Source organism: Onychostruthus taczanowskii, unplaced genomic scaffold (assembly GCF_017590055.1).
Source record: "Onychostruthus taczanowskii isolate IOZ18803 unplaced genomic scaffold, ASM1759005v1 scaffold76, whole genome shotgun sequence".
In the NCBI taxonomy this organism is placed as follows: domain Eukaryota; kingdom Metazoa; phylum Chordata; class Aves; order Passeriformes; family Passeridae; genus Onychostruthus; species Onychostruthus taczanowskii.
Window position 1 is genome coordinate 3,285,734 of NW_024505450.1, and position 14,078 is coordinate 3,299,811.

Here is a 14,078-nt window from a genome sequence, read left to right on the forward strand (position 1 = left end):
CATTCTTACTAAAAATACTAAAAATTCTTTTTCTTTGGTGAATATTATTCCCAACTAGTGTGCTTGCAGAGCTTTGCAGTGTTTCAGATTGGGTCCTGGCCTCTGATACTCCAAGTGAACTATTCCCTGTGATTAATCCCACTGAGATCAGTGGTGTGGTATATACATGGCTGGGTGCACAGAGGAGGATTCTGGCACTGGTCTTTATTTCAAAGGGGTTTATACTACTTTTGTAATTTATTTTTTAAAATTAATGATTATAGCCTGTCACTGGTATTTGGTTTTACATTTTCCTGTAATTCTTGTGATTTTTATTGCTTGACTTCATTCTAGGTTGTATTGAAGTGCCTAGATGATGGACAGACACTCTACAAAGGTGCATTATCCCTAGATGAATCACATATTGTGACAGTACTCCTAATGCTAAATTCAGAAGTGTAGGGCCCAGTCATACCTTCCAGGGAGAGCTGCAAAAATTACTTTAAGTGGTGAATTTCAGGATGTAGGAGGACGCTTTACTGCAAATGTTCTGCCTGGAATGCAAACTGTGAACATCTTGTCTAGACAAATAATTATTCCTAGTACTGGAAGCAGTTTTATGCTATTGCAGGCAAAAGCAATTTATTTTATTTTTTGTCATTTTGGAGCTTGGTGGAAATATGGGAAGTGTTCTAGAAAGCTTTTGGATATACTTGAGTCACGAGTGGTTCTTTATTTTACACAGTAAAAGATGAGCATCACATTCTGCCTGTGAATTGGGAGAAGTGAGAAAGCAGAGGAACCAGAACAACACAAGGGGAGCTGGCAGGCAAACAGGAGCACATTGCAAGAAGTGATGCTTTTGCAGCAACATGAAATGTTAGCGTGGCTTTGCTTTCCATATCTTAGTGATTCCAGCTTGTCCTGTTTGTGTGTTTGCTGAGGGAGTCTGTCACAGGGACAGCAGTTTGGTGTCTGACTCGTTATTCCAGTAGGTGCTGGACTGGGGAGTTTGCGCTAGCAAGGTCAGGTGCTGCCTTGTACTGTTACTTCCACAAAGAAAAAAACTCATGTGTGAGTGGACACAGAGAGTGCTTTGGGTGGGTCCACTGAACTAAGTGACCACGAACATCCAACTAGCCTGCTGGACATCCTAAACAGGCTGTGCTCCATGGAATCTCTGAGGAGAACAGCAGTGACAGCACATGCTCAAACAGAGACCTATCAAAAACACAAGATGCATATTCTACACAGGTCGTTTGACTCCAGATAGAAGCTTTTAAAATGTATAAATTGACTTCTGGTTGGTTTTTTTTGTTTGCAAAGCTGCTTTGGTAGGAGAAGGGCCAAAGTCATCTAGCTGGAACCAGCTGGCCTTCCCAGAGGAAACCCTTTGGTGCATGTGCCAGGAATCTGATCAGCCTTCCAAACAACAAAGGTGACAGACAAGCTGAATAGGGAATTCCTGTCTGGAAGGACTAGGAGAACAAGCAGTAGAGGAGCTTGGCTGAAACAGTGGATCAGTTAAAGACAAAGGAGGTGGCAGTCCTTTATACCTGTGGCAGGAGATGGTACCAGTGGGTTTCAAAAGGGCTTAGACATTGCTGGTCCCGTACTGAAATGCTGAGGGCAGGCTTTGTGCCCTCTGACACACCCACAGCACCTTACCTGGTGCCACAGCAATACAGGGCTGCTTGGGAGGGATGGACAGGCTCACAGATGCTTTCTGCGGTGTGTTTCATTCTGCCCAAGTGACCTGTTGTGTCTCAATCCACAGTGGCACATTTGCCACGGCTCAGCAGAGGGGCTGTGGCAGCAGAGTGCCAGCCTGGGATGCTGGTCTGGTGACAGGCACGTGGCAGCATGGCTAAGCAAGAGCCTCACGTTAAAGCCCAGGTTCCCAGGGAGTGTTACCTGGCCAGACACCTACAAGTACCACCTGCAACTTCCTCCAGTGGGGGACCTGCATTTGTTCTTACTGGTTTACAGCCAGCCTTTACTCTAGAGTGGTGTTTCACTTTGTTTCATCTGTTACCCATGAACTCCCTCTTATGCAGACTATTTTGTTTAGAGACTGCATGGCTCAATTCTAAAACATTCATGCTACTCTTAGTTTGAGTTTCACTTGAAATTGTTTATTTAGTTAGTTTCCGTATGTTTTTCCTCTGAATTGTGGTTGTAGTATTATTTCAAGTAGATACTTCATAGTAATGTTTAAGTCCATACTTGGTTTTGGAAAAATGTATGTTAGTTTAAAGTCCATATTAAATATTCTCTAGATTGAGAGTATGTTGCTTCATTTAAATTTTCAGCCTGGTTTAAAATTTTAGAAACAAGACCCAATTAGAAACATCATTATTATTTGGTAACTTTAAAGAGGTTATTTGTATCTGAAAAATTTTTAAGAAAACATTACAAAATAGTATTGTGTATGTTCCAAGTAGATATCTTAGTTTAAGACTTGCAGGAGCAACTTTTTCACATATGAAAGCTTCATACTCTCATGTAGGTAACTATTACAGCTATGTTGCTATTTCTCATTTTGTCATTGAGTCAGCCAGTGAATGCCATGAATCTGTGGTATGTAATATAGTTAATGCATAATATATATGGGCAATGAAAGGTCTTTGTCATATAGTATAAGGTCACCATCATTAATTTTCAAATTATAAAAAGGGATTTGCTGTTTTGTGATCATCATTATTGCAATATAATGTGTTGTGGATTCTGCCTGCACATAGAATGAACTGTGATCTTAATTAGAACTTTGACAAGCCTACTCCGATAAAATGATGAGATTATTCGTAATTGATGTCACAATCAATTACCAGTTAGTTCATCATGAATCTACTAACAGGTCTAGCCTTGGTGCTGGCCCCAGGATGTTGATGAGTGTGTGGCTGCCCTGTTCATGCTGTTACTGCGACAGGAGGGCAGATTTTCAGTCAACATCCTAATGACCTCTTTTGAAGTCTATTAAATTAATGACCCTGTCACATTGGTCTAACCTCTTGCATCTTCATTTTGGGTTTTTTGTTGCAAACCATTGGTTTTTGAGCACATGATAGAACAGATACTTTGGAGCAATCCTTCTCATCCCTCTAAATCTGCCAGTGTGTCTTACTAGACTCAATAAAATTTAGTTCATTACACAGTCATGAAATACAGAGCACAGAAATCAGGAAAAACACTGTAAGGCAGACTGCGCTTAACACCATTCTGTTCTGGTTTCTTTTTACATTTCAATCTTGCTTATAGGTGCCTAAAGGACACGTGTGGTTAGAAGGTGATAATCTCAGGAATTCTACAGATTCCAGGTGCTACGGACCTGTTCCTTACGGGCTGATAAGAGGACGCATTTGTCTTAAGGTATGTGAATTTCTGCTATCTAAAAATAGTTGCATTAATACATTTTTAATGAGTGGGTGTTAGGTACTGAAATTTGTCTCCCCAGCTGCCTGGCCAAAGCAAATGTAAAGGAAAGCATGAACACTCCACCACCTGCTGTAAAAAGATAAATCAATAGTGACGGGGTTTTTGGAGGGAGGACTTTGGAGCAGCACTGAGCAGTTTTCACTGCTATGAAAATGGAATGAATTGTTTTGCAAGCAAATCCAAACATGATAAAACCACAAATGTACACACATACACCCTGCTGCACAGATGTACATTTCATCCTTACTTTGATTCTCTCTGCAAAATGATTTTTCACTGTTGTAGCTCTGTGGTCCAAAGAACAAAATGAAGGAAAAGATTCTCTCTCCAGGACTTGCACACATACTTTGCACATGTAGCCTGGTCTTGCTGCTTTTTAAACTAAAAAATGCTTTGAAAGAATATTGTACTGTATAAACGATCACGCTTTCTTCTCCTTTTGCTTCAACAATTCTAAAACTTCATTTCACACTGAACTTTTTTTTAATATTATCTGCATTACTAATTTACTCTTTTACCAAAAAGAAGAAACATAACACAATTTCCTCTCCATAAAAAGTTTAATCTAAGAAATATAGGGGTGTGTATTACACACTTATGCATCTGCTTTAAGAAAACTAGATTTAAAGTTGTGCATCCAGAACAATAAAAAAGGTTTTCTCCACGTGCTTCAAGACATCCACAAACCCATAATTTAGCACACCTGTGTTGCACAGGGAAGATTAGATCTTTCCAATTTAACAAAACCTTATATCCTTAATTTACAGTATTTATGAACACAATTTGGGACTTAAAAAAAACCCCAAACCCTTGCAGCTTTCAGCACAAGCAGTAATTTCTTTCTAAACCTCAGACAACAGGCCTCCCTCAGCCTCACCCAAATTTTGGGTGACCTCTGTTCCTCCTGGCTCACATTTGCTCCGAGCTCTTCCCTGGTGTTTACTCAGGGCTCTGCCCCTTCTCCTGCTGTCTGCTTGCCCTGGACACCAGAGGGGAAAACACTGGTTCCCAACAGGGTTATTTTTATGACCCAAGTTTTAGCTTGAATTATTGACTGCTAAGATACAAAGGATGATAATCTGCTGACACTCCTCTAATGAGAATGGAACTGAAAAAAACATTTCTCCTAGCTGATGCACAGGTATAAAAACTGCTGCTGTTTACTGCTTTAATGTTAGGAAATACTGGATATATGAAGAACCTGTGTGTATGCACAGCCAGAACTAGTCACAGTATCTCTCCACAGCAATACATTTTGTGTCCAGCTTGTGTCCTGACAAGGAAGGTGTTTGAAAGACTTAATGAAGTGACTGACAGGACTGAACCCTAAGTAAACTCTGTACAATGAGTGGAACTCACACACAGATAGTTCATATTGAAACACTACTTTAGGGACTCCAGAACATTGTCTGTTAAAAAAAATAATATGCAATCACTTGATACTTAATCAAAATAATTTAACCAGATTCCACAGCAGTTGTTTAATGACAGTGGCATAGAGTAGTGATTACTCAAGTTTTTGTGAGATTTAAGTAAATGGTGCCTAATAAAAACAAAAATTAACTTGTTCTCCGAATTCATGTTTCTAGTGTGGTTCTTTATGATACCTCACATGAGCACACAGTGATGTTGCTCCTGTGTGTTGCTGCTGTACACTGCAGTGCAGGGCAGCAGGTACAGACTGCACAGGGCTGGCTGGCCACTGGCCACTGGCCAGGAAACCTCCGAGTGCTTTTAATGCAGCCTGCTGCAGCTTTGGCTTCTCTTCCATCCAGCAGATTTTACTGCCTTCAGAATGGAAGTTTTTGTGGCTTTGTTTTACAGTGGATTTTGGAGAAGCAGGTGTAACAGTGCCTTTCAGTGCTAAATTACTTTTTTTTGTAAAAAAACCCCAAATATAATTTGGAAGTCATGGATTTCAAGAGAAGAGAGTGAACTTAGCCAGCCTAGCTGGCTGAATTTGTTTAGCCAATCTATTCTTGGCAAAACATGAATGTTTGTCTGAAGTTCAGACCGAGGGTTCTCAGTCAGTGTTGGTGCAGCAGTTTTTAACCCTTACAGAAATACCAACACCTGATTCTTGTCCTGCCACTCCAAACACAAGGTCATGCCATAAAGGGCTGCTGAAATCAAAGCAGCTGCAAATTCAGGAAAAGCACTGGGAATCCCACTTAGACAGAACTCGTGCTTCATCCTGTCCTAGGTAGGATATCCTGTGCATCCCTGGGCTTAGGCTGCATGTCAGAACTAGACCTGTGGTGTATCTTCAAAAGAGCTAGTTAGCCCCATTTATGCCCTGTCCATCAGATCAAATCTATCTATGTGGGCCAAAGCAGAGAGGGCAAAGAGCTGCTAATTGGAAGAGCCAGTCTGAATGAGCAAGTCACAGTCAACTTCTGTCAGAACTTTAAAAGAGAGTGGCATGTCTTTGTTTCACAGAGGAGGGCTTTCCATCTCTTTCCAACCACCAGTATTGTTTCTCAGGTTCTCCCTGCATGCAGACTAGGTAAAACATCATTTTCATTCTAACTCTACCACTAAGATTACTGTGACAAATTTCAAACTACGCTGTCAAAGCAACATTTAAAGCTAATTTGATTACTTTCACTGAAAGAAAGTCAAGTTGCAGTAGGTGTGATTTGTACTGGAGTGAACAGACCAAAAAACTTCCTTCTCCAGGCCTTTACTGAGATCAGCTTCGATTTGTTATACGGGATATTTTTCTTTCCTTCTGCTTGCCTTCAGGGCCAAACAAAGACTTGACACCCAGCCTGCAGCCAGCACAGGCCCTCTGGACAGCTTTGAATTCTGCAGCTTTGCTGCTAACCAAGATCACAAGTACCTTTCTGTTGTTGGCTTGTATCTGTACTTTTGTGAGGAGCTTAAAATAGCGCACCGGCTGATCAGCACAGAGACAAGACATCACCTCTGTGGTTCTGTGTCAGCAGCTGTTCCTCGTGCTCCTCTCTGACTGCACATGCCAGAGCCACAAGAATTGTCTGAGCCTTTTCCTGATGCACACAACTTGAGGTCCTGAGCATGATTCTCCTTCTGCCTTCCCGATGGGGCACAGTGCTACCAGGGCGTGCCAGGAGCCTGGAGAGGGCACAGCCCCAGCCAGGAGAGAGCTGCTGCTGCTGCTGCCTCCTGCCAGGCCTGTCCTGAGCTGCCTCAGCCTCTCCTGGCACAGCCTTTGGTGCTGGGGACAAACCACAGGGGTAGAAATACCTGAGCCTTTGCCTGTGCTTCTCTTTTAAATGACACAGTTACTCTTTTACTCCACACAGGGAGCAGCAAAGACTCCTTCTGTGCTCTGGCTGCTCCATGAACTCAGAGTTGCTGTTAGGTTGCTGTTGTTATACCTGAAGACCAGATTCTAAGGACAATTTAGCGAGACAACCAAAATACTGACAGATGCTTTGAGAACAAGGTAGCAGCCCACCTTTCTCTGTCTAGGCTGCTTCATCTTGGGCAGGAGCTGTGAAATTTTTATGGGCTTAGAGCCACAGAGGGCATTGATTCTTCAGCATCATCTTTCTCTTCTTCCTGCTGAGCTCCTTGTGTCATCTTTGAAAGAGACAGAGACATTCAAGGGAGACAAAGGACAATGAGTGAATGAATGTCCTTGCTTTACTATTACCTTTTTTTTGCATCCAAGACCATCCTACATGTAATGAATGACTGTGCAGAGCAAAGTACTCCTGGGAGCATTGAGTACATGAACAGCTCTACAGGTAATTTCTGGAGAGATTTGTTTATTGGTCAGCATCACTCTCTGACACCTGTACTTGGTGATGAGTTGTGCTCTTTTGGAAATAACTGTCCCTTCTGAGAGGAGCCTCAACCAGAGCCTGGGTGGTGGCAGGCACTCTACCCCTTCATTCCTGTTTGTTTAAGTTTGCCTGTAGCCAACAGATCTTTTTTTCCAAGGTTTGGTATTTCCAGTTCAAAGGCACATCTTGAAAATACAAATAAAATAAAAATACACCTCACCATGGCGAGGTCCATGTGAGTGATACTTTTTTCTCCTAGATGGACCAAAAAACACCTTGTCTTTAAAGTCATTAAGAGCTTTACAAGCTAGAAAACACTGAATTGGAAAGACACTCTTTAGGAACATATTTATTTCCAAGGGTGAAAAAAGCAATGGAATTCATGAGGCTCTCCATAGCAAAGCATATCTCCTGTATAAATTGCAAAATTCACACTATGGAATGATTCCCTGTAATACACAGGATTTATTACTCCTACTAAGAGATGCACATCCGTGAGCAAAGTTCTTTACCACAGAGAGAGAAAAATTATTGAGAAAATTAAGAGGAAAAAAAGTTATTACATTATATTATGTTTATGAAACAATTCCAGTAACAAATGAAAACACTGAACTTTGGATTGTGATTAAATCTCTTGTAACTGTGCTTTATTTTACAGATATGGCCTCTGAATGACTTTGGATTTCTACGTGCAAGCCCCAATGGCCACAGATTTCTTGATGATTAAAAGACTTAAGTACTATTGACAGTTTGCATAGTATTTTATACTAAAACCAATGGAACTATTTTTGTTTAGAATAAACACAAATATTACTTGACAAAGATATCTCTTTCTGAGATTACACCTAACTGCAGAAGTGGCAATGATACACTTGTGTCATCAACAAAAATTATGTGCCTGCCATCAGCAGGTGGTGCCAGGGCTGGCACTGAACACAGCCCCAGTGGGGTTCCAGACCTGCTGGTCACTCCCAGGAGTGCTGTGGGGTTTCCTGACTGCCCAGTGGGGTCACAGCACAGCTTCCTCCTTAGCTTTCCTCTCAGGAATGATGACTCCATTTGTTCTGACACGGAGAGCCTCAGCTCAACACGTGCTCCTGCTCCAGGCTGCCCAGGTGATGGCACTGTCACAGGGCAGGGACAGCCACTGCTTCCAGCTGCCAGCCTTTGCCTCCTCCTTCTAGGCTCCAGCCCTTGAGAGGATTTTATGAACTTAAACATTTAGCTTACAAATAGAAAACGTTCCTGTTTCCCACTGCTGAACCTTGCTCTTCATTATCTTCAAAGCGTTCTCACATCTGTGCCTCGTGATTGAATTTTGTCATCTGAGCTGTTAAAAGGATTTAGCCTAAGAAGAAGGGCCCAAGAGCTGCTTCAGACTGAAATTGGAAGAAGCTACTCTGTTGTTTGCTGGGAAAGAAACCTTTAGGTCAGGAGATCCGTTCCAGTTGTACAAACTCCTGTTCTGGGCTGGAGGTGTGGAGCAATGAGCTCTTCAGCTGCAGAAGGAGAACCCCAGCCTCATGTCTGCAGAGCTGTGTGAGCAAAGGGGCACGTGTCCTTTTTAACCCTGAATGAACTTGTTCTTGTAGTGCCCACTTTTTCTTTAACGTACATTTCTTTAGCAGGTGCTGTCACTTGTTTGTCCAGTCTTTTGAAACGTTTGTCACACTCAATGTGCTTCACTGAAACAATCATTGCAGGATCTCGATAACAAGTGAACATGTGTCACAACAAACCAAAGATACATCTTTGGTTTCACTCTTGGAGACACTGTAATTCCCACCACATCGACAGGACAGAGTGTAGAGTTGTTCATCTGCCAAAAAAGAAAACAAAAACGCCTTTAGTGCTGGAGAAGAATCAAGAATTTACTTGGACTTTTCTTCACAAAGTTTCTCTTAGTAACAAATCACCTCCCACTGCTGGGTTGTAAGTATCAGTATCTGTGCTACCATTTGTAGCTCAAAAAATAATCTCAAAATGTTTCAGTGATTGAGGTATTCTTACACTAAACAACCAGGGCTAATGGAGTCTCTTCAAAAAAAACAAAAACAAAAACTTCAGTAATAACAAGGTGCACAGTCTGATGATGCTAACAGAAAATACTAAGTGGTGTTAGTCATGCAGATCAAGGATGCTTCCAAAACAGGCTGCTAACCCAGGAACCAAAACAGAAGAAACAAAAGTAGAATTTTTTCCCTCACAACTTAAAATAAAAAGAAAAAAAAAAAAAACAAAAAAAAAAAAAACCCCAAAAATATCAGCCATTTATTGTAAAAGCAATTAAACAAGAAAAGCCAGAGCAATAGACAGGAGGGAAGGAACAGTGGCAAATGAAAAATGAAACACAGGCATTCTACCTTCATGGGAAGGGCAAGAAGATGCACAAGAGAAATGGGAATGTACTGTCAATTACACAAGAGGAGAGCTGGGTGAAAAGTGGTACTGCAAGTGAGGGTGGGGAGAAATGTAGATGGAGTGGAAAACAAATGTAACAAAGTTAAATTCTAATCCAGGTAATCTCAGAGAGTAAAACAGCTTTGTCCCAGGAAATACAGCAAAACCAGCGCTTAAAGTAAGACAACAATGGTGCAAGATGCAGAAAAAATAGAAAACACTAAGAGGGACAAAGAAAGAATTAGGAACCAGCAGGAAGGTACTCATACCTTCATTCCAGGACATGTCCTCCAGATAAATCTGTTCATGAAGTGGCCATTCTTTTGTCAGGTTATCTTCTGTAAAGCAAACATGACAGATGTTCAGTCTTTTCTGAGAAATTAATGGTTTTTATACCTAGCAGTCAATCTGGTCCCTACCAGAGTCCTGCCTAGACCACTGTATCAGTTCAAAATGTAGTTCTCTAAAATTTTAGTTTCCATAGATCTGCATAAGCTGGAAAAAGGTTCTCTTGTAGTCAGGAGAAAGAAATAAATGGTGACAATGAATTAAGACTCCAAAATCAGCACTTGTGTGAAATGAGGGGCAAACTTCTGTTTTGATGTAGATGCCTTTCAAAACCTGGCTGTAACTCCATGAGCTGAAATGGTGAAGGCCTGCTAACCTGTACTTTTCTGAGATTTGTGGGACAGTTGAGGTCCAAAGGGACCTCTCAAGATCACCTATCAAAGCCTCCTGCACCCACAGATGGAGCAAGCTGACCAGGATGGGCAGATTTTAAATATCTCCACAAATGGAGTATCTCAGTATCTCTCAGGCAACCCCAACTCCTAGAGAAGGAAGAAGGAGAAGCCAAATAAAAACCTTCCAGTAAGCACCAAGGGCATGTGTGTGAGAACACCACTGAGATTCCTGCAAAGAAATAAATCCTGCAGAAGAAATAAGTCCTGCAAAAAAAACACTTGTTGGGGAAGACCAGTCCAAGTGCTCTTTTATGATAGTCTCTGAGCACAGAAAGAAAGTCAAGTTCTGGCCTGTACCTGAGAGATCTGCTGCCATTTGATCCCCCAGACTCTTCCAACATTGAGTAGAGCATGAAATGAAAAGTGTACAACATCTACAGGTAACAAAAAACTGAGTTAGAAAACTCGCAGAGCTTCCTTTTTGGAATTATTGAAGGAGGATTTCTCTCAGAACTTTTATAGGATTGGTGGTGGAGGTCTGGGTCATGCCTCGCTGCTAGAAAGTACAAAAAGGGCAGATGGGCCACCTGAAGAGAACTGGTACAATGCAAATTCGTGAGGTTACCATACTTCAAGGAAAGTAACTGTGATTCACAGAAACACAGCATCATTTATGCTGGAAAACACCTTTAAGATCATTGAGTTCAACCATTAAAGTAATGAAGAAGCAGCTGAGGAAAAGTCTGCTTTCTCTTCTGTTCCAAACATGGTATAATACAAAACCCAGGGAACAGAACTTCAACAAAGCTTTTCTAATTCAGCCCTGCAATTGTGATTTTGAAAATAAAAAACCATCCCAACCAATGGGCAAAATTAATCCTCCTCACAATTCCCAGGCTGAACAGAGATTGTTATTCCCCATCTGATGCTCAGATCTTGAAGGATCAGGCACAGCATCTCCAGCAGAGCAAGGGAGGGGATTGTCCTGCTCTGCTCTGAGCTGGGGTGGCCTCACCTCGAGTGCTGGGGCAGTTCTGGGTGCCACCATATAAAAAAGAGATGCGGCCATTAGAGAACATCCAAGGAGGCCACGAGGAAGGTGAAAGGCCCTGAGGGGAAGGCATGTGAGGAGTGGCTGAGGGCACTGGGTCTGCTCAGCCTGGAGAAGAGGAGACTGAGGTCAGACCTCATGGTGGCCTTCAACATCCTCACCAGGGGCAGTGGAGGGGCAGGCACTGATCTCTGCTGTGTGTGACAGGGACAGGACTCAGGGAATGGCCTGGAGCTGGGTCAGGGGAGGTTCAGGCTGGATATCAGGAGAAGGTTCCTCACCCAGAGGGTGGCTGGGCACTGAACAGCTCCCCAGGGCAGTGCTCACAGCACCAGCCTGGCAGAGCTCAGGAGGTGTTTGGACAATGCTCTCAGGCACAGGGGGTGATCCTGTGCACGGCCATCAGTGATCCCCCTAAGTCCCTTCCAACTCAGTATATTCTATGACTGTGAGTCTATGAAATCTGGTTATCTCAAAAAATAAAAATTTTCTGTTAGTACTCTTGACTTCCTACATAATTCAGTACCAGCTCTTGTCAGGCAGCTTTGCACACTTCATTTATTTGCCTGTCTGGTTCAAGCAGGAGGAACATTTTCCAGAGATGAACAAAGCTTTTTTATTTTCTAGGTCTCCTACTAAAAACATTACCCAGCCTAATACACCTTGAGGCAGCAGAAACAGAGGTAGCCACTTAAAAACAGAGGCATGGCCCAGGCTGAATTTGCAAGCAGAACATCCAACCCAATGGCTCTCAGATTTCTTGTGCCCTTCCTTATTTCATCTGCATCACTGTTATTACAACCATGGCTCCTTGCTGGTGTCCCATTTTCCCTCTCCAGCCCCAAGGAGAGTGGGAATGTTCCAGTGCTGAGTTCTGTGATGTCTGCTCAGGCTGGAAAACTCTGTGTACAGAGCTGTCACTTCTGAGACCCACCCTGAACATCCAGGGGGAAATGTGAGCACCAGAACTCATGAAACAAATTTTAATTCCCCAGCAGCACAGCCTGCCTGGCTTTGCCATCTATTGGATTTGTCTGACAACAAGAGGTGAAAGGATTCTGCAGCTCCATTGTCTCAACTGCAGGATCTAAGAAAACACTGGCAGGCTCATCAGAGAGGTTTATGAGCCTGCAATTCAAAGAGATTAAAAGGAAAAATCTACTGAGATTCTTTCAGGCTACAGAACAACATTAAATAACTATTAGCAGCTTGGTTCAGTAAAGCTTTACTAGAGCCCTTGCTGGGTCATTCAGAAATTGTAAAAGAGGAAAGGTATTTAAGTTTCACTTGGAGATACAATAAATATTTCTTGGGCTATTTAAGGCTGAGTTTTAGGGAAAGGGTTGCAAGCAGTAAATGGAAATTCAACCCTTTCAACAGTTTATGGTTATAGTAAAAATAGTCATAATACTTGAAAGATTTTTCTAGCTCTTTATCAGGCATACATAGTTAGGATTGATTTTCTTTTTCAAACCAAACACAATTAAACTTCAAGATATGTACTGTCAGTCAAATACTGTTCACAGTATCTACTCTGCATAAAAATCACCACAGTACTCACTGGATGTTTTCACAAGTTAATTTTTTCGAATAGGCTTTTCAGTTTTAAAACAATTACTTAAATTTGAGTCTTTTCTGACTTTTCTGAGTCTTTTCTTAGCTGCTGTCTCAATTTAAAACAATCACACACACTTTAATTTGAAATTTTAACAAAGTCATGTTAAGAATTTTCATAACAAAGAGATATAGAAATACCAAAACAATCCTGCTGTACTTGTTGCAGATGAGATTTAGCTCCAGAGAGTTCAAAGGCTTGTGCTCCAGCTGAGGGGCTGCAGCCACAAATCCATGGCTGGAGAAGCAATATCCACTTCTGTCACACACACAGCATAACCTGGCACACTGCAAACCACTGCTACTGTCAGCAAAGCCTGCTTTAATGACCAGGTATTACAAAATGAGCTGGTTTAGGCTAAGGACAACTTTTTGTTGTACTGCCCAGAGCAGCTTGAGAATCTCCACCCTTGGAGACACGAAAGCCAGGCTGAGCAACTGGCTGTGACGACTGGCTTTCGGTGGGAGATTGATCTTCACAGGATGGCCTGGGAAGGTCTCTTCCAGCCTCTGTGATTCTCTGATTCTGTGAGAAGTTTTTCTTCTTTTCAGCTGTGTCACAAAAGCATGAACTTTCGGGGTTCAGGTGATTTCTAATGTGAAAAACGTGAAACAGGTTTTATCCACACTAAATACTTTTGGTAATTATCAGAGTCAAGCTTGATTTTAACTGCATATTCATCTTTTTAAAGTGGTATATCAAACAAATAATGGAAAAATCAAAGAAGAAAATCTATTGACAAAAAAGCCCCAAGTTTATTCTACATATGTAAATTGTTATGCAGATTTTTTTTCCATCCCCAAATTCTTCATACTGAAAGCAAAAGATTCATCATCATAACAAGTTATTCTTATATGACAAAACAATGAATTGGAAAAAAAATCAGGAAACATACAAAAAGGCAGTTCTTATAAGATTTCCAGATCAGAAAAAGCTGGATAAGTATTTGAGTCTAACCTCTGAACAGTTTGTGGTTTGTCCCTTCCCCTTTAATGCTATGGCCTGAAGGCACAAAAAGTAGGAGATTATTAAGAAACCTTCAGAGAAAAGCAGTATTAAGATATAAAAGCACATTCACTTGTTAGTCTCAAGAATCCAAACAAAAAGAAAATTAAAACCATAGAGCTCCACAGAATTTCACC

General features: G+C 41.6%; 2 protein-coding genes across 4 annotated transcripts in view; one reads left to right on the top strand and one right to left on the bottom strand.

Moving 5' to 3' along the window:
- The window catches only part of IMMP1L (inner mitochondrial membrane peptidase subunit 1), a 33,741-nt gene extending 25,736 nt beyond the window's left edge, over window positions 1–8,005 (top strand). For all 3 annotated transcript variants that reach the window (XM_041423286.1, XM_041423288.1, XM_041423289.1), the window contains 2 exons: window positions 3,238–3,348; window positions 7,846–8,005. In XM_041423286.1, coding sequence (XP_041279220.1) covers window positions 3,238–3,348; window positions 7,846–7,914 — 180 coding nt within the window. In that variant the 3' untranslated portion in view covers window positions 7,915–8,005. The remainder of the gene's footprint in view (window positions 1–3,237; window positions 3,349–7,845) is intronic.
- Window positions 8,006–8,143: 138 nt separating this feature from the next.
- The window catches only part of DNAJC24 (DnaJ heat shock protein family (Hsp40) member C24), a 31,371-nt gene continuing 25,436 nt past the window's right edge, over window positions 8,144–14,078 (bottom strand). Inside the window, exons 4-5 of the mRNA XM_041423290.1 lie at window positions 9,857–9,925; window positions 8,144–9,006 (exon numbers count right to left, since the gene is read on the bottom strand). Coding sequence (XP_041279224.1) covers window positions 8,882–9,006; window positions 9,857–9,925 — 194 coding nt within the window. The 3' untranslated portion in view covers window positions 8,144–8,881. The remainder of the gene's footprint in view (window positions 9,007–9,856; window positions 9,926–14,078) is intronic.